The 18,909-nt window shown below is 40.5% G+C and overlaps 1 protein-coding gene and 1 non-coding gene across 5 annotated transcripts in view; one reads left to right on the top strand and one right to left on the bottom strand.

Moving 5' to 3' along the window:
• LOC124033615 (DENN domain-containing protein 5A-like) overlaps positions 1–17,186 on the bottom strand; it is a 62,710-nt gene extending 45,524 nt beyond the window's left edge. For 2 of the 4 annotated variants that reach the window (XM_046345710.1, XM_046345711.1), the window contains exon 1: positions 16,898–17,186. In XM_046345710.1, the coding sequence (XP_046201666.1) occupies positions 16,898–16,997 (100 nt within the window). In that variant the 5' untranslated portion in view covers positions 16,998–17,186. The remainder of the gene's footprint in view (positions 1–16,897) is intronic. The other 2 variants (XM_046345712.1, XM_046345713.1) reach the window with 1 other exon arrangement.
• On the top strand, positions 1,542–1,596 carry LOC124034748. The gene has a single exon (XR_006838635.1). It is a non-coding gene; the product is annotated as a U7 small nuclear RNA (small nuclear RNA).
• Positions 17,187–18,909: the final 1,723 nt, after the last annotated feature.

The following is an 18,909-nucleotide window of genomic DNA, read 5'->3' as shown; positions in this document are numbered from 1 at the left end:
ATGTGAGAGTGGATTCTCGGCCCTCACTAGCATGAAAACTAAATACAGGCCCAGACTGTGTGTGGGAAATGATTTAAAACTGAGACTCTCTCTAATACAACCCAACATTGCAGAGTTATGTGCATCCTTTCAAGCACAGCCTTCTCATTAACCTGTGGTGAGTTATTCACAATTTTTGATGAACAAATAAGGTTATATATGTAAGATGGCTAAATAAAGAGCAAAATGATTGATTATTATTATATTATTATTTGTGCCCTGGTTCTATAAGAGCTCTTTGTCACTTCCTACGAGGTGGGTTGTGACAAACACTCACACTCATTCTTATGTTTAATATATGTATATTTTAGTGTGTGTGTGTGTGGTAGGCTTACAATGATGGAAAAAAATAACATTTTAAAGTGTGCTTGTATTTGATTTGATTATAAAAAGCTTGGGAACCTGATGATTGTTACCTGTTTTTGTTTATTGACTGCATTTCTTTTTAGTCTTTTGTTAGTTTCTCATTTCATTAACTTACGTTGATTGATTGCTTATTGTTTGAATTGTTTATTATTTAGAATTTTTTCTAAATTTGATTAGAAATGTTATTTTGAAGAAAATAACAAATGTATTGTCTTTGTTGAACCAGCTAAACAGCTGTTCTTAGCAAACGTGTTTGCCGTAACCTTTCTAGCTTATAGGCTATGTTAGAGATTACACTTCCTCTTCCAATTATAATGTGGGGAGGTAAAAACAATGAAAAATGATGCACCAAATCTAGTCATTTTAAATTGTTGATTACTTCTTGCAACAAGGCAACAGTTAACAAGTCGTCCCAGATAAATGATGCAGTGCCCCCCTTGGGTCAATAGAGATATTCCACTTCAGTTCCCGGGACCACCCATACGTAATTACTATAGCTCAAACTTTTGACCAATCAATGTAATTTTGTAAATTCCGGATCTCTATGGCAAGACACATCATTCACCCGAGTTTAGTCAAAATCGGCCCAGTGCTGTCTGAGATATTGTGTGAATAACGTACAAATGGACAGAGACAGATCCACAGTCCCCTCCCCAATTTCATTGTGGGGGACAATTGTCATTCACCTGATGACGTGATATATATATTCTTTGCTAACATATGATGGGTCGCTGGTTTGCCTGGGAGGGGGTACCTGGGCAAGAAAATCATGGCTGTAGAATTAACTGCTTAATCTGCTGTTTACTTTCACGTCCATATCCTAGAATGCTGGGCTGAAAACTAGGCCAGAATTGTGAACAATTAGACTAGCCAAACTATGGAGTGGTATGTCAACAATACTAGGCACAATCAGACAGGAGACAAACAGAGAGCACAGAGAACATGGCATTTATCATGCTATCTATCCAGTCATGAAAACCTGGCTACTATACAACTATAAGTCCAGATATATGTTAATGTGAACATTTGCATAAACCCCACCCACTCCCCTCCTCCATATTCCAGTGTGTGCCACCCATGACCGAGAAATGTAAATGCCAAAGAGAGTCCATATCATGATTTGATGAGGAATCATGGAAAATTTGCTCTTTTAGTATTTGTCTAGTAGGCGTCCTCAGAGAGGAAGCCCCACAAATGTGTTAAAAAATAAACACTGAAAATATGATGTGAGCATTTAGTAGCCCATATAATGCACCACAAAACACTAGGCCTATACATCACTATGTAAGGTAGTGTTATGGCTGGTTTTCATTGTTATATAGTTACCTCAGAATACTGCTCAAAGCCGGGCAACTAATAGCCAAGAAAAAAGTGATCAATTAACACTTGCTTAAAAAGCATTTGTGGGTGTTTAAAAGCCACTGTCATGGGCAACTAATAGCCAAGACAAAAGTGATCAATTAACACTTGCTTAAAAGCATTTGTGGGTGTTTAAAAGCCAATTAACACTTGCAATTAACACTTGCTTAACAAGCATTTGTGGGTGTTTAAAAGCCACTGTCATGGGCCACTGAAATAATTATTTCTCTGCCAGTAGGCCAGGTACACATGCCTATTCACACACGGTACTGGTCTCATACATGGACTAGCCAAAGTCACAATGAGTCAGGGTCAGTTCAGCCAGGTGTCAGCCAGGTCAGTATTATTTTGGGGTCCAAAACTATATAAAAACACTTACATTACATATACAACAAAAGATACAAAAGTACATCATATAACATTATTACACCAATACATCTACAATACAACATGTTTAATACCACCACACAACAATATCACAATGTATGCATGTGTCTGTAAATGGCATATATTTCTGTACCTTCGTGTGTGTCTCTTCAGTGAGGGGGAAATGGGACAATGCATATACCCCACCCACTCCCCTCCCCTCCCCCATATCCCAGTGTGTGCCACCCATGACCGAGAAAAATACATGCCAAAGATAGCCATATCATATTTTCATAATTAATAATGGAAAATTTGCTTATTTAGTATTTGTCTAGTAGTTTCCTCAGAGGGGAAGCCCCACAACAATGTTAAAGAGAACATGATACAGCAGTCAGTAGTCTATATAATGCACCTTAAATCAGTAGGCCTATACATCACCATATAAATGAATGTTTAGACTGGTTTTCCTTGTTATCTATTTAAGGCTGAATACTGTGTAAGGCAGGGCCCTTAAGGCAGGGCCCCTAATAGCTAAGAAAAAAGTGATCAATTGTTTGACATGCATTTGTTGGCCACTGAATTCATTATGGGCGCCAGGGTAGCCTAGTGGTTAGAGCACTGAACAGGCAGTTAACCCACTAGGCCGTCATTGAAAATAAGAATTTGTTCTTAACTGACTTGCCTAGTTAAATAACGGTCAAATATATATATTTTTTAAATATATATTTCTCTGCCAGTAGGTTTAGTACACATGCCTATGCACACAAAGTACTGGTCTCATCCATGGACTACCCAAAGTCACAAGTAGTAGGCCACTACCGAGTTCCAAACTGACTCTGGAAGCAATGTCAGCACAATAACTCTTCGTTGGGAGCTTCATGAAATGGGTTTCCATGGCAGAGCCTAAGATACCATACGCAAAGCGTTGGCTGGAGTGGTGTAAAGCTTGCCAGCATTGGCCTCTGCACGACACGACACCATGTTATTGAGCATGAGGTGCCTTCAGAGCAAACCCACCTCTCAGGACAATCGATTATCCTATGGGGTATTACTACACCACATCAGACGTCACACTACATAAAGATGAGGGAGGCCCTCGTCTTACAGCGCAATCTGTCCACAAGGCGGCTGTATAAGAATACATGACAGAGCAGAGATGAATGGGATAGGGGTAGAGGATCTAGGGGTTTAATCACTTCCTTGAATGAGAAATAAGAAAGGGCATATTTCTAACATATGGAGCAGAGTTTAGTAAATCAGCCCTGTTGATTAACAGCCACCAGTGACTCTTTACGCCAAGGGGACAAGATGGGTAATGAGTAACTGCTTCATCTATCCAAGACACTTGTATGGATGGGGATTTAAAATCCTCTATATTATACCAGTCACTGTCCATGTATAACTGAGTGGACTGAGATGGATGGGTTCACTCCATGTTGACTCCAGCAGCATAACGTCAGGCGATTAGTAAGACAGACAGGGAGCAGGCGGCAGAGAAGCTTTCCTGTGAGAATGGGATGTGCAGCCAAACAACTGGAGACACACAGCTGTGGGCAGGAGACCCCTTTGTGACAGCAGAGAACCATTTGTTTACAAATATCTGAGACAATCGTGGTGAAAACCAGTAGTCCTCTTTTCATACAGCACATCTGACTGCTGTCTCAATGTACTCTATCAGTGGGGTAATCTCATACAGAATCATGCAAATTGTTGTTCTGATTTCTTTTAAAATGCCTAGGGGGCTTCCTATATCAGGACACCTACTGCACAGAAACTAAGAGGTCATCATTTTGACTGTGACCTTAAGAGAAAGCACAGAGCTTCATGCCCTCTACTCCTTATTCTTCCATTGTCAGTTAATTGCAACAGCATCTCCAGAGCATTGCATTTCTCAGAAGACCAGGTGAAAACAATTTCTCATCAAACTTTCATTCTGGTCTGCTACTTCACATCACGAAAGTATGTACCTTACTGACACTACTTGATTATAGCACTACGGGTGGTATAGGAATATGGGTCATGGTAGTCTATTTACTATGTTGGCTGTCTATATAAAATTTATCAAAATGTACTATTGTTCACATTCAAGGATATCATACCCATTTTCTCTTTGAATGTATTTCATGGAATTCAATCTACACTATTCAGAAATGTAATAATGAATGCAGCCATTTCACATCCACAATGAAACACATCTGGAAAAGGGTCTCCAAAATGTGTGTGAGGGGGGACTTGTTCAATACAGTAGACCACAAAGTTGCAGGAACATGTATTAGGAATACTGGACACAACCAAAATTAATAAGCGTGATGCCTAATTATCACTACCTACTTAAAAAAATAATAATAATAATTAGCTAAATTTCCCTACCTCAATGTGGCATCAGGGTGGTATGCCTACATAACACATAGGAACATGGGTCATGGTTGTCCATGTTACATGGTGTGGGTGTGTCATATGCAAATTAGGTTCAAATGACCCTAAAGATGCACACAACTAGAGGAGGGAGAGTATGCCAACAATATGAAGCATAATGATGAAGAAACAAATTATACTGAACAAAAATATAAATGCAACACGCAACAATTGAGCTACAGATCATATAAGGAAATCAGTCAATTTAAATAAATAAATGAGGCCCTAATCTATGGATTTTTACATGACTGGGAATACAGATATGCATCCGTTGGTCACAGATACCTTTAAAAAAAAGTAGGGTCTTGGATCTGAAAACCAGTCAGTATCTGGTGTGACCACCATTTGCCTCATGCAGCACATCTTTGCATGCAGTTGATAAGGCTGTTGATTGTGGCCTGTGGAATGTTGTCCCACTCCTCTTTAATGGCTGTGCGAAGTTGCTGGATATTGATGGGAACTGGAACACGCTTTGGTACACCTCAATCCAGAGCATCCCAAGCATGCACAATAGGTGACATGTCTGGTGAGTATGCAGGCCATGGAAGAACTGGGACATTTTCAGCTTTCAGGAATTGTTTACAGATCCTTGCGACATGGGGCTGTGCATGATCATGCTGAAACATGATGTGATGGCGGCAGATGAATGGCAGGACAATGGGCCTCAGGATCTCGTCATGGTATCTCTGTACATTTAAATTGCCATTGATAAAATGCAATTGCGTTCAATGTCCATAGTTTACGCCTGCCCATAGCATAACCCCACTGCCACCATGGGGCCCTCTGTTCATAACGTTGACGTTAGCAAAGCGCTCACTCACACAACGCCATGGTCGGCAATTGTAAGTCCGGTTGGACATACTGCCAAATTCTCTAAAACAACGTTGGAAGGGGGTTATGGTAGAGCAATTAACATTTAATTCTCTGGCAACAGCTCTGGTGGACATTCCTGCTGTCAGCATGCCAATTGCACGCTCCCTCAAAACTTAAGATATCTGTGGCATTGTGTTGTGTGACAAAACTGCTCATTTTAGAGTGGCCTTTTATTGTCCCCGGCTAAAGGTGCACCTGTGTAATGATCATCCTGTTTAATAAGCTTCTTGATATTCCACACCTGTCAGGTGGTTGGATAATGTAGGCAAAGGAGAAACGCTAACTAACAGGAATGTAAACAAATTTGTGCACAACATTTGAGAGAAATGTATGGGATCTTTTATTTCAGCTCATGAAACATGGGACCAACACCTTACATGTTGTGTTTATATGTTTGTTCAGTGTAAGAACAGCTTAATGTAGCATTCAGTTAAAGTTAGTGGCAATGTGAATGAATCCTCTGCCCCTAAACACTATCTAGTGTCTTGCTAGGCTTTTTCGGAACATTATCTGGGGGTGAACAGAAAAGACTGTCATTCTCGTCTGGCATTTCCAGTCTGGCTGCTGGTAGTGCTTTCAGGGTTTGTAGCTTCCACAGAGAGATGTACTGTACGGACACTGTAACCAGGGGTGACATGTACAGAATGACCTTCTAGGACTTGTCGAAAAGGAGACATGGGTAATGTGCTCATTTTCACTGAACCAACTCACACACTCTATAAAAATCTTGCTTAATGGCAAAGGGAGACAATTCCAAAGGATGAGTAGGACTGAAAGTATGTTTTCTCTAACTTTATGAAAAGACTGAACTCTTTCCAGTATAGTCTATTGAGGAAGCAGTGCCCCAGTGGCATCCAATCATTGCTTTTCCCTGTCAAACAGAGGAGTATCCCGATCATGTGACTCAACATGGCCTGGCCACATTGGCTGTGACCAATGTTGAAAATGAATTGTCTCCATTACCTTTCAACAAAAGCAGCATGAGCCTTTCTTCATGGCAGACTGCCTCCTCAGCAGCAGAGCTGAAGCAGAGTTAAGATCAAATGGACAGACAGGCTAAGAGGTAATGAGGGAGTCAGTCTGCATCATCGCTTTCGTAAAAACGCTATCTACTCCTCTGCCGTGCAGCCGCCTTAACCCCCTTTATAAGAATGGCTTTCTGTTTCCACAGAGCGGAGCAGAGGAGATAGAGAGAGCCTCAGGGTGCTGAGAGGGCGGAGTTAGCTTATTCTACAAGCTTTTCTCCAGTCATGAACTCTGCCTGGGATTTAAAGGCAGGTTTCCTTATGTGAAGCATTTATTCCAGTTCTGTATGACTTGAGCTTTGACATCCAGAGTCAGGAACTGCAGAGAGGTCTCAAGGCATGTGTGGACCATGCACACACCATAGTGAATGTATATATACTGTATTCTGAACAAAAATATAAACCCAACATGCAACAATTTCCAAGATTGTACTGAGTTACAGTTCATATGAGGAAATCAGTCAATTGAAATAAAATCATTAGGCCCCAATCTATGAAATTCACATGACTGGGAATACATATATGCATCTGTTGGTCACAGATACCTTAAATAAAACAGGCCTTACAATGGGCCTCAGGATCTTGTCATGGTATTTTTGTGCATTCAAATTGCTATTGATAAAAAATGCTTGTTGTCCGTAGCTTATCCCTGCCCATACCATAACCCCACCACCACGGGACACTCTGTTCACAACATTGACATCAGCAAACCGCTCGCCCACACAACGCCATACACATGGTCTGCGATTGTGAAGCCAGTTGGATGTACTGCCAATTTTTCGAAAATGACGTTGGAGGCAGCTTATGGTAGAGAAATTAACATTAAATTCTCTGGCAACAGCTCTGGTGGACATTCCTGCAGTCAGCATGTCAATTGCACGCTCCTTCAAAAATTGAGACATTGTTGCATTGTGTTGTGACAAAACTTCACATTTTACAGTGACCATTTATTGTCCCCCAGCACAAGGTGCACCTGTGTAATGATCATGATGTTTAATCAGCTTCTTGATATGCCACTCTGGTCAGGTGGATGGATTATCTTGGCAAATGAGAAAGGCTCACTAACAGGGATGTAAACAAATGTGTGCACAACATTTGAGAGAAATAAGCTTTTTGTGTGTATGGAACATTTCTGGGATCCTTTATTTCAGCTCATGAAATATGGGACCAACACTTTACATATTGCGTTAATATTTTTGTTCAGTGTAGAAATCTGCCTTTTATAATCTCAGAATATAGAGAAGTATTATGTGTATTGCTCAATAAAGGATGGCTTGGCTTCTTCTCAGTCTCAAGTTCTCGAGTCAAAAAGTGATTTTGAATTACATAAAAGTACAGAAAGGAGAGGTCCAGCCTGGCCATCCGAAATGGCCAACAAGTACCGGAGGGCTAGATTTTTTAAGGGCACACAGACTTGTTTCCCCTATTGAATTATACTTCCATGTGTATAACACACTTCAACAGTCATTATTCAATTCCACAGGGTTACAGATTTGCTTAAACACTATTTAGTTAGACACTGTAAGATGCCCGAGGAAACTTCCTTAGGACTTGAGCTCCTTTAAAACACCTATGAATTATTAATTGGCAGCGAATATGAGTGCAGACACACACTGAGCATGTGCGGGGGGCTTTATAGTGATGTCATTCACTGAGGGAATTTCTGGGAAACTCGAGGGATGTTAGCATTTGAATAGTGGGGGTGGGTTGTGTCAGCTGCCTGTCCCCATGTACTCAGCAGGTCCAAGTTGTAGCCAGCCAATCACGTCGGCCTGGCAGGAGGGCCCCTAATACATATGCTAATCTAGTCTCACCCTGCACCCCAACACTGTCGCATAAAGGAGGGTTTTGTCATCAAGTTTGCCACGTTTTGGCTGCTGCAGCCAGTGATATAACTGCCCCCTGATGGCAAAGTCAGTGTCATGAAAAGATTATAGCATGTGCATGGCATACTAAGGGAGAGAGATATTAGCTGGTTAGTTAAATCGTTTTTTCAAAAATTACATGTGATCGTGATCGTGACATGGCAAAAAATTATGAGACCTTTGTCCATGTTGCCTTGGAAAAGATCACATTTAATAATTACTAGTCTGTCTTATTGGATATGAAGAGTATTTTCTGGAGATCACACAGCTTTGGACGTTAATAACTTCATCATATTGAATTGAAAAGAAGAGGACAAAGGGAGTTCCATGAAAAAATAATAATAATAACAGTCCCATCTTAAGAGGCTTTGTGCACAAAAATCTATTAAAAATCAAAGAGAAAATGGGAGAGGGGGCAGATGACTATCTTGTCTCTTTGTGGGGGACACACAAGGAAATGCAGTGCTCTACAGAGGAAAGCTTCAGGCCATGTTTAGGCAGTGGATAGGGAGAGAGTGGGTTTCTGTTCCCCTGTCAGAGCTCATGATCTGGAGGGGCTAATCATGCACTGGTTACAGCACAGAGGCATTCTGAGACAGACAGCTCATCCTCATTCACCTCAGCCTGATCATTTCCACCCTCAGTACCCATATTCCTAACGTCAACACGTTGACAGTCAGAGCCCCCTTATGAAAGTGAAATATACTTTTTTACTGACAGCTTTTTCAATTTCTACATCGGAAGACATTTTTTATACCTCCCCTAGAGAGAATCGAATCATTCTCCTCTAACATGGATGTCCTTTGGCAAGTCACAATGTCTGCTCATTATAGGGGCTTGAACTCTTATAAGAGAACATAGTCAGTACAGTGTTGATACAGAACATTCCTAGGCCTATATCTTCAGGCGGACTCCAGTTCCGGTTCTTAAGACAAATAACCCTCTAAAGGACACATCTGTTTTAAGTCCTGGTGGTGTAACCCAATAAGGGGCAGTGTCTTGGAGAAAGATGATGGAGGCTTCCTGTACGGATATATGGGCTCTGTGAACAAACAAGCCAATAACACAAACAAGTCAATGGCACAGTAGAGAAAGGAAAGTCTATATACATTGTGTGCAAAAGGCATGAGGAGGTAGGCAATAAATAGGCATTAGGAGCAAATAATTACAATTTAACAGATTAACACTGGAGTGATAAATGAGCAGATGATGATGTGCAAGTAGAGATACTGGTGTGCAAAATAGCAGAAAAGTAAATAAAATAAAAACAGTATGGGGATGAGGTAGGTAGATTGGGTGGGCTATTTACAGATGGACTATGTACAGTTGCAGTGATTGGTAAGCTGCTCAGATAGTTGATGTTTATAGTTGGTGAGGGAAATAAAAGTCTCCAACTTCAGCAATTTTTGCAAATCGTTCCAGTCACTGGCAGCAGAGAACTGGAAGGAAAGGCGGCCAAATGAGGTGTTAGCTTTGGGGATGATCAGTGAGATATACCTGCTGGAACGTGTGCTATCGGTGGGTGTGGTTATCGTGACCAGTGAACTGAGATAAGGTGGAGCTTTACCTAGCAAAGACTTATAGATGACCTGGAGCCAGTGGGTCTGGCGATGAATATGTAGCGAGGGCCAGCCGACTAGAGCATACAGGTCGCAGTGGTGGGTGGTATAAGGTGATTTGGTAACAAAATGGATGGCACTGTGATAGACTGCATCCAGTTTACTGAGTAGAGTGTTGGAAGCTATTTTGTAGATGACATCGCCGAAGTCGAGGATCGGCAGGATTAGAGGTCGACCGATTAATCGGAATGGCCGATTAATTAGGGCCAATTTCAAGTTTTCATAACAATCTGAAAACTGTATTTTTGGGCATCGATTTTTTATTATTATTATTATTTTTTAAATACCTTTTATTTAACTAGGCAAGTCAGTTAAGAACATATTCTTATGTTCAATGACTGCCTAGGAACTGTGGGTTAACTGCCTTGCTCAGGGGCAGAACAACAGATTTTCACCTTGTCAGCTCAGGGGTTCCAATCTTGCAACCGCACAGTTAACTAGTCCAATGCTCTAACCATCGCACTCCACGAGTAGCCTGCCTGTTACGCGAATGTAGTAGAAGCCAAGGTAAATTGCTAGCTAGCATTAAACTTATCTTATAAAAAATAATCAATCATAATCACTAGTTATAACTACTGATCCAGTTTAGCAGGCAATATTAACCAGGTAAAATTGTGTAATTTCTCTTGCGTTCATTGCACGCAGAGTCAGGGTATATGCAATCGTTTGGGCTACCTGGCTCATTGCGAACTAATTTGCCAGAATTTTACATAATTATGACATACATTGAAGGTTGTGCAATGTAATAAGAATATTTAGACTTAGGGATGCCACCCGTTAGATAAAATACCGAACGGTTCCGTATTTCACTGAAATAATAAACGTTTTGTTTTCAAAATAATAGTTTCCGGATTCGATGATATTAATGACAAAAGGCTCGTATTTCTGTGTGTTATTATGTTAGTAGGAACCTGTCAGGATTTGGCCAGGGTTGTTCCGGTTTTTGGTCACTAGATGCCCCCATTGTGCTTTTTGACTTTTTGCTTTCCCTTGATCCCCATTATTATTTGCACCTGTGCCTCGTTTCCCCTGATTGTATTTAAACCCTTAGTTTTCCTCAGTTCTTTGCTCTGTGTTTGTATGTTAGCACCCAGCCCTAGTATTCTGTGAACTCTTGTTGATCCCGGTGGACTCTCTTGTGGAATTCTGTTTTTTGTTCTTGTTTATTTATTTTTGAGTATCTTTTGAGGCTTTTTATGCTATATCTACCACCTTGTGGATTTACCTTTTTGTCTTGGAGGATTACCTTTGTTCTTGTGGAATTCCTTTTGAGGTTGTGGAGTTACATGTTTTCCTGAAGGACTTCACTTTTTACTTCATTAAGTACACCGTCTCTAGTACTGCTGTGTCTGCCTCATCTTCTGGGTTCTGCTGACTATTCGTGGCTCAGTTGGTTAAGTGACTGTTTCTCACTCCGGAGACCCGGGTTCGTAACCGGGTCCTGACAGAACTTAAACGTTAGCTTTTTTACATGGCACATATTTTACATGGCACATATTACTTTCTTCTCCAACACTTTGTTTTTGCATTATTTAAACCAAATTGAACATGTTTCATTATTTATTTGAGGCTAAATTGATTTTATTTATGTTTTATATTAAGTTAAAATAAGTGCTCATTCAGTATTGTTGTAATTGTCATTATTAGAAATAAAAAAATTGTCCGAATAATCGGTATCAGCTTTTTTGGTCCACCAATAATCGGTATCAGTATCGGCGCTGAAAAATCATAATCGGTCGATCTCTAGGTAGGATAGTCAGTTTTACTGACTAGGGTAAGTTTGGCGGCATGAGTGAAGGAGGCTTTGTTGCGAAATAGAAAGCCGATTCTAGATTTGATTTCGGATTGGAGATGTTTAATATGAGTCTGGAAGGAGAGTTTACAGTCTAGCCAGACACCTAGCTATTATAGTTGTCCACATATTCTAGGTCGGAACCGTCCAGGGTGGTGATGCTAGTCGGGCGGGAGGGTGCAGGCAGTGAACGGTTGAAAAGCATGCATTTGGTTTTACTAGTGTTTAAGAGCAGTTGGAGGCCACGGAAGGAGTGTTGTATGGCATTGAAGCTTGTTTGGAGGTTAGTTAGTACAGTGTCCAAGGAAGGGCCAGAAGTATACAGAATGAGGTCGTCTGCATCCACTATCATTAGTGGTGATCAGAGAAAGGGCTATCTGGAAAGCCCCATCCATCCTGACTGCCTGACTTTACCGTTTGAGTCAGAACACAAGCCATGGAAAGACCAGTGTGACTCAAACCACTCTGTAAAACTGACAAATCAGCTTGTGTTCACAAGTGACATGAATTGTGGGGTTTCTTATGATTTCACAAGGCTTCTGCTCACCTGAAGTGAAACTGCCAGATCAGCATATGGACAAGCCCCTCTTTCTCCAACAAACATCCCAGTGATAACTGAGCCTGCATCATGGACCACACTACCTTATTGTGATTCTTAATGTTTCTTAAGGTGTCAGCGTGCTTCAGTTAGGCTAGTGCCTAGAGAAACTTGTCTTGCTGAACTGAACGAGTGTGCTCGCATACTCCCATAAAAAAACACTTGAAAAACAAGAAAAAAGCGGCAATAGTTTTTGAGAAGCTGTAGCAAGTCTACACTTCGTCAAAATAGTCCAAATTAATCTAAAATAACTAATGAAATCTGTCATTAGTTTTGACGTTGTTGCCGAGGACATGTTAGCCGCAGCTCCATTTTACATCCAACTAAGATGTTTGGTGCAGTATTTCTCAATGAAAAATTTGCATGAAAACAAGTCGTCTCTCATTAAATGACAACAAAGACTTTATTGAAGAGTCCCTACTGTTGACCAATCACCGACGAAGGGGTGTAGACAAAAAAAAGCCTTACAGGTGTCAAATACGAACAAAAACTACACAAAATGTTGTCATGATATATGCACAAACTCTTCCAAGGTGTTTCGGCTGGAAAGCATGCGGACACCTTTATTCGACACACTCACCACAGCACAGACTAATTGCATAGAGACTGCAGCTCGAAGCTTGCTCAGTCCACTAAGCACATGACACCCATAATCTCCTCTGGTTGGTCAGTGAGAGCAGCTTGTGCTAGGCTGTCTATTTGCTGTGTGCACATGAGTCCTTCAGTCTGCCAAGGGAGAAGAAGAGCCCCTCGACTCACCGTTGCTACCGTATATGAAGCAGCTCTGCTAGTGCTAACTGGGTCTCAGCAGCCTGAGAACAAGAGGGGCAGCAGGAAGTTCATACCGAGATCACATAGCCTGCACACAGCAGGAACCATACTGCTGGCAGTATCTCCACAGAGTATAGTTGTGGTGGAGGGTGTTATCAAGAGATACCAAAATAGCTGCATGAGAAAGCATTCATGTAACTATCCAAAGGCCTTGTTTCTCGAAGAGGATACATACTCCCTAAGAGGATACATACTCCATGGATCTCTACTGTAGAGAGATAGGGAGAGGTGCTTTTCCAATGAGACTTATGTGTGTCCATCAGGAGTGTGACACTTAAGACTTGTAACGAGCAGAACCAACAACCTCTGCATCATCAAAACAGTTGCCTTGTGAGGTGTTAAAAGGCCACAGTAGCCATTGTTATGTAAATTAAAATGAAAAGTACCCTAGGCTTGGCCCCAAGTCAGAGAAGGTCTGCAAGAGCTATGCCCAGTGAGACCCGGAGGGTGGCTTGCATAGATGGAAACAGAAAAGTCTGAGCCTTTTTTGGTAAAACAGTAAGGTAAATCTTCAGTGGAAATGTGTGAATGGTATATTTGTTTGCAGACCATGACAGTGGACTAGTAGGGAGAGGAGACGGGAAGTAGAGGTTAGGGGAGATGGGGGGAGTGACATAAGGCCCAGAGGGATGGTTGAAAATCACAATTTTTGGTGAGCAATTGATCCAGAAATAAACTGTAAAACTTTCAGAGGGGCAGTAGTGTATGTGTCCACACTCTCTGTCACGAGCCAGTCTCTACAGTCAGTCGGTGAGCAGCAGAACAGAGGCCAGGCTGTAGGAAGCTTAGACACCTTAACCCTGCTTATCTACTCACTAGTCAATCACGACACCTCACCACATCAGAGCTTTAGGAAGGCCAACGCTAACAGCCGTGTGTGTACAGCTGGAGGAGATTCACAAATATACTCACAGGGATGAACTTTTCACAGACATTCCTACAATATCTCAGTGACGTGGCAACACCCCATAGAGAGTTGTACACTCACAACATTGCTAGTGTATTGTCTGCTTGCTACGAGATTGCAGTAACATTGTAATAGCATTTTTTTGTCAGCTAGTAAGATCTAGCTAAAAAAGCAGAAGGGAAAATGTGATGTATTGTAATCCTCTCTGATTAGAGAAGATGCTCCCTAACCATTATAACCTACCCCGTTGATCCTTGACCACAATGAGGAAGGTTACATCAGGGTCTGGCCCTAGGCAGTCTTCACTATTCAAAATCCCCGCTAGGCATGCAGTCACTTCCTATTCGCTGATCCAATCTTACAAGAGAAGGAATCCTGGAAGCATATCATTCAAACCATATTATACATAAAACACACAGCTTGAGATATCTGATAGGCCTACAGCTTTAATTCCTTAGATGTGGCTGACAGACTCAGGAAACTGTCTGTAACAAGCATGTCTAATAAGAGCCTATCATACCATTACACCAAACAGTGCTATAAGTCTCAGCAGTGCACTCATGGCCCTGGAACTATGCATGGAATGGCAAAGAGGACAAATTCCTCATCCCATATCAACTCAGCCAACAGCACCCTTAGCCCCCAAAAAGGCTTTCCATTGTCTGAGTGAGTCACTACAGGAGAAAACATGAAGGCCAAGTATGGAACCTACAGGATAACCTCTAGTCTTCTACAGTCTAGTCTCTGGTCAGAGGACCACCATTATTTGTCTAATTCACTCTTCCTAGATTTACAAATTACTGAATGACATGCAATCTCCTGCTGAACACCTCAGTGACCTTTTACTTTCACCAGCTGGTCTCTATCTCAGAGAGGCAGGTACTCGAGGAGAGGAGACAATCATGATAAGAATCTGAATAGCATAATTCTCTCAAGATAAACAACAGAGAAGTGAACACATCTTTGACTGATTCCTGTAAAAGATTCTACTTCCATTTTTACACTGAGAGGAAGGAAACGTGTCTTTGCGACAAACTTAAAATTTAAGAAAACGAATGCAAATACTGTTAATAATTTATCTCATCAGATGTGTTAAGTAAATTTGCATAAGATAGATGTGTTATAAGAGAGATGTGTGTGTTATCTAAAGATGTGTCCATCCCCCCTGCAAAAAAATGGCCCTTGATGATAAGTAGAACCTTAGGCCTATGTTTAGTGAATTGAGAGACATGCTAGGGTGGTGCCACTCACAAACCAGTGAGTTGTGTATGTTTTTTATTACTGCAGTTCACGGTCTTCTCTTTTCCTACATTATACCTCATTATTGTAAAATGAGGATACTTTATGAGGGGAAACTTACAGGCAAGGCACAGGATGCATGCTCATTGTGTTTGTTGAACTATACAAGGGTTTGTTCTTTCCAGAGAGCCTCCAGAAACAAGTCACAGAGGTAGAGAGCAACTAATGACATCTCATGAGACACACACACACACAAAATAAAATGGTGCTGACTCATGATTGAGACCACCTGCGAGACTAACAAAAATGTCTCAGCAGTATAATAAATTATTGTTCTGATTTGTACATATTCATAAACAGGAGGTGATGTTTACAGAAGAAAACTGTAGGGCTTGATTGTAAAGTAACAGTTGAGTTTAGGGAAATGCACATACTTACATATCCTTAGACCTTAGGCTACCAAAGAAAGTGTAGCCTGAATGGTCCTTTGAAAACAATGTCCTAGATTCTACAAGTTCCTTCCCATGATTGTTGTTGACAAGAAAACCAAGATCAGCATCTTCAGGTTCACCCACACCAGTTTCACTTCTTTTCAAACTCGTACATAACTAACCCAACTAACCCACCACCCTGAGCTCAGGAAGAGTTCACTTTCTCTCCCCCCCACACACACAACTGCTTTATGTAACATACCATCTTCATCTCCCCCAGAGACCCATGGCACTCTGAAGAAACAGCAGGCCCTCTCAGTCTAATAATGACATCATCCTATCATATTCAGCGTTCTGCCCCCCCAGGGAGAACCTTATGGTCCTTGATACCCCCAGTTTCACTCTGTTTTCTGAACTCTGCTTTCTGCCATGCATTGATCAATTAATTTCAATCTATCACTGAGGGTAAATGTGTAAGAAGGCAGTGGAGAATTAATCAAATCGTTCAGATGTGATAAACAACTAAGAAATCAGATGTGCTTCTTGGGTGTAGCTATTTTTGGCATAACCTGCTTGTATATATATGCTTGTTTATGCATGTGTAATTACCATTGACAGTATGGTGATAGGGGAAACATCCCTATTATTTACAAATTGTAGAAATAGAAACATGTCTTATTCTGGTGAGGTCTGAAACACCCAATCAAGGTCAGTGATGTACGTATGTAAATGTGTGTCTGTCCTGCTTTTGACCACTCAATGAGTGCTGGCTATACTCAGGAGGAGATTAATCCATGAACAGTTGTTCGTTGTCTTTAATTACAGCTGGGCTATGGAACATCGACGGCCTACAGTTCTCGAGCATTTCAAGATAACAACACTTATTGGAATAATCCATTCTAAACGACTAAACGTAACGTTATAATATAGAATGGAAAAGTAGACTATAGTAACTTGTATGAACAACACTGGTGTGCGGTCCTACTTATTGATGTACACAGTATTACCAGTTTTCATCCTCATTATAAATAAACTGTCATGTTTTTATTGTTCTAAACATTAATATAATATTGTACTCTAAAATCTATATAAAAGAAACATAAACTAGGAAAGACATTATATACCATGCAGAATTATTCCTATTGGTTTACCAGCCCGTTCCCGACACTTACCGGACAGTTCATCTGGTTCAAGCCCGCTTTCAGTGTCAAGTCCGCAGATAACAAAATAATCTGCGAAACGACATGAATTCGAGCTGAAGCCGGTGGTCATTTTGAGACTGGTCCCGTGGTACCCTTTTCCTCTGCTTTGTCAGTTGGGTGCATATTAAATGATCGCGTAGTGTTTTCGCGCAGCCATCGTGGATGTACTGCAAAGCATGAAAATCAGAACAGAATGCCAGCCGAAATGCATTATGGGTCTTCAAGTACAGCTGTTTTCATCGGTCTCAGATCTCAACCCCTTGCATTACCGCTGCGTAGAGGGAACACACTGAGCATGCGCGAACTCCTTACAGATTACGTTATGCACTTAACCCTTCAGTTCCTGAGTTAAGGATTTATCTTGTAAAATGCTCTCCTTTATAATAATAATGCTATAGTATTGAAGCATTAAATAGGCCTTATTGCACATATAATGAACCTGAGCCATAGTATTCTTACTCCACTGTAGCCAAGACCATCCAGTGTACAACTGAATGCAGACTTTAATTTCACCAATTTAGCCTGAACAATTGTATTCATGTAATACACATGTAATACCATAGTTGTAATACACATACGGTAATAGGTATTCTATTTGAGTATTCAAAGCACAGATAAGGAGAAGTAGATGTCAGAAACCGGAAAAACATGTCAAATGAACTTTGCCTGATGCACAATTTTGAATATATTTCAATAAATCATAAGAAAAATGTTGTCCTACTTGATAAAAAGTTCAAGTCAAATAAGTCAAAGCAACTGTGGGGCTGAACTCTGTAGACATGTACAAAGAGCTCCACCATGTGGTAAAATGTGACGGTAAAAACATGCAGAACATTGCCATTAGATTCACATTCTCATATTCCAATCATTTACCAGACAGTGAGAAAGAAAAAAAGTACAGAATATTTTTTATGATTTCAAAATAAATATGTTAATAATGAACCAACATTCATTAGCTTGGACAAAAAGATGTACAATAATTAATATAATTTACAAACATAGGTCATATTGCAATACATTATCAGTTTGCACAACTTAATACTGTAAAGATCACAGGTGTAATGAATGGAAACACACCAAGAATCATCCAAGCCAGCGCAGATATTCTCAATATTCTCCGCATGAAATCAACAAAGGTTGTAAAGTTGTAATAAGAAACATATGTAACACCCTAATATTGCAGTGAACTTTAAAAATGGGATAAAAATCCTGGGGACTTTTAAACAGTTTTTGCAAATATGTATCAATTAATTTCCAGAAATTACGTCTGATATGAAATTGGGTGAAGAAATAATAATGTGATAGTAATAAGGGCAAAGGAACAAAATATTCTTATTTATTAAATCCCAAAACAGCTTTCATAAGAGCACACACTTTGTATTGACTGAACAGCTACAGGATCTCCCATCGGGCTTGATCCCTCTGAAAACTACTGCAGTGCAATCAAGATGAGGTAATGATGCAACCTCTATGAACTACAACAAGGTGAAGCCCAAATTTCAAAACAACAAGAACAATAACACAACTAAATCACATGAAACAGGTCATGAAATTGATGGGTAACAGCGGGATTGGGATACAGTAGGGCTGTTTTTACACAGGCAGAACAGTTATGATCTTTTGACCAATTATTGGCAAAAGAGCTGATCGGTCAAAACACCAATTAGTGGTAAAAAAAAAAATCTGAATTTGGCTGCCTGTGTCAACACAGTCTTAGATATGCTAAGAGGCCACACAAATTAATTCAGGTAATTAAATACTAACAAATGAGATGTATTTTCTCATGTTCAGAAAGGGTTTCTATCGTGGATTAAAACGCGGATCCAAGTAAGATCGTTAATAATCCAAATATAAAAAATGATTCCTCACTTTTTAAAATCAATTTTCATAAATAATGAGTGATCTCAGATGCAGAAGAGTGGACAGTGCTTGAGACATGGACTTTGAAGAAACATCAACAGTAAGACTGCCCAAGCGCACAT

This window comes from Oncorhynchus gorbuscha, linkage group LG04 (assembly GCF_021184085.1).
Source record: "Oncorhynchus gorbuscha isolate QuinsamMale2020 ecotype Even-year linkage group LG04, OgorEven_v1.0, whole genome shotgun sequence".
Lineage (NCBI taxonomy): Eukaryota > Metazoa > Chordata > Actinopteri > Salmoniformes > Salmonidae > Oncorhynchus > Oncorhynchus gorbuscha.
This window is presented reverse-complemented; position numbering and strand designations above follow the sequence as displayed.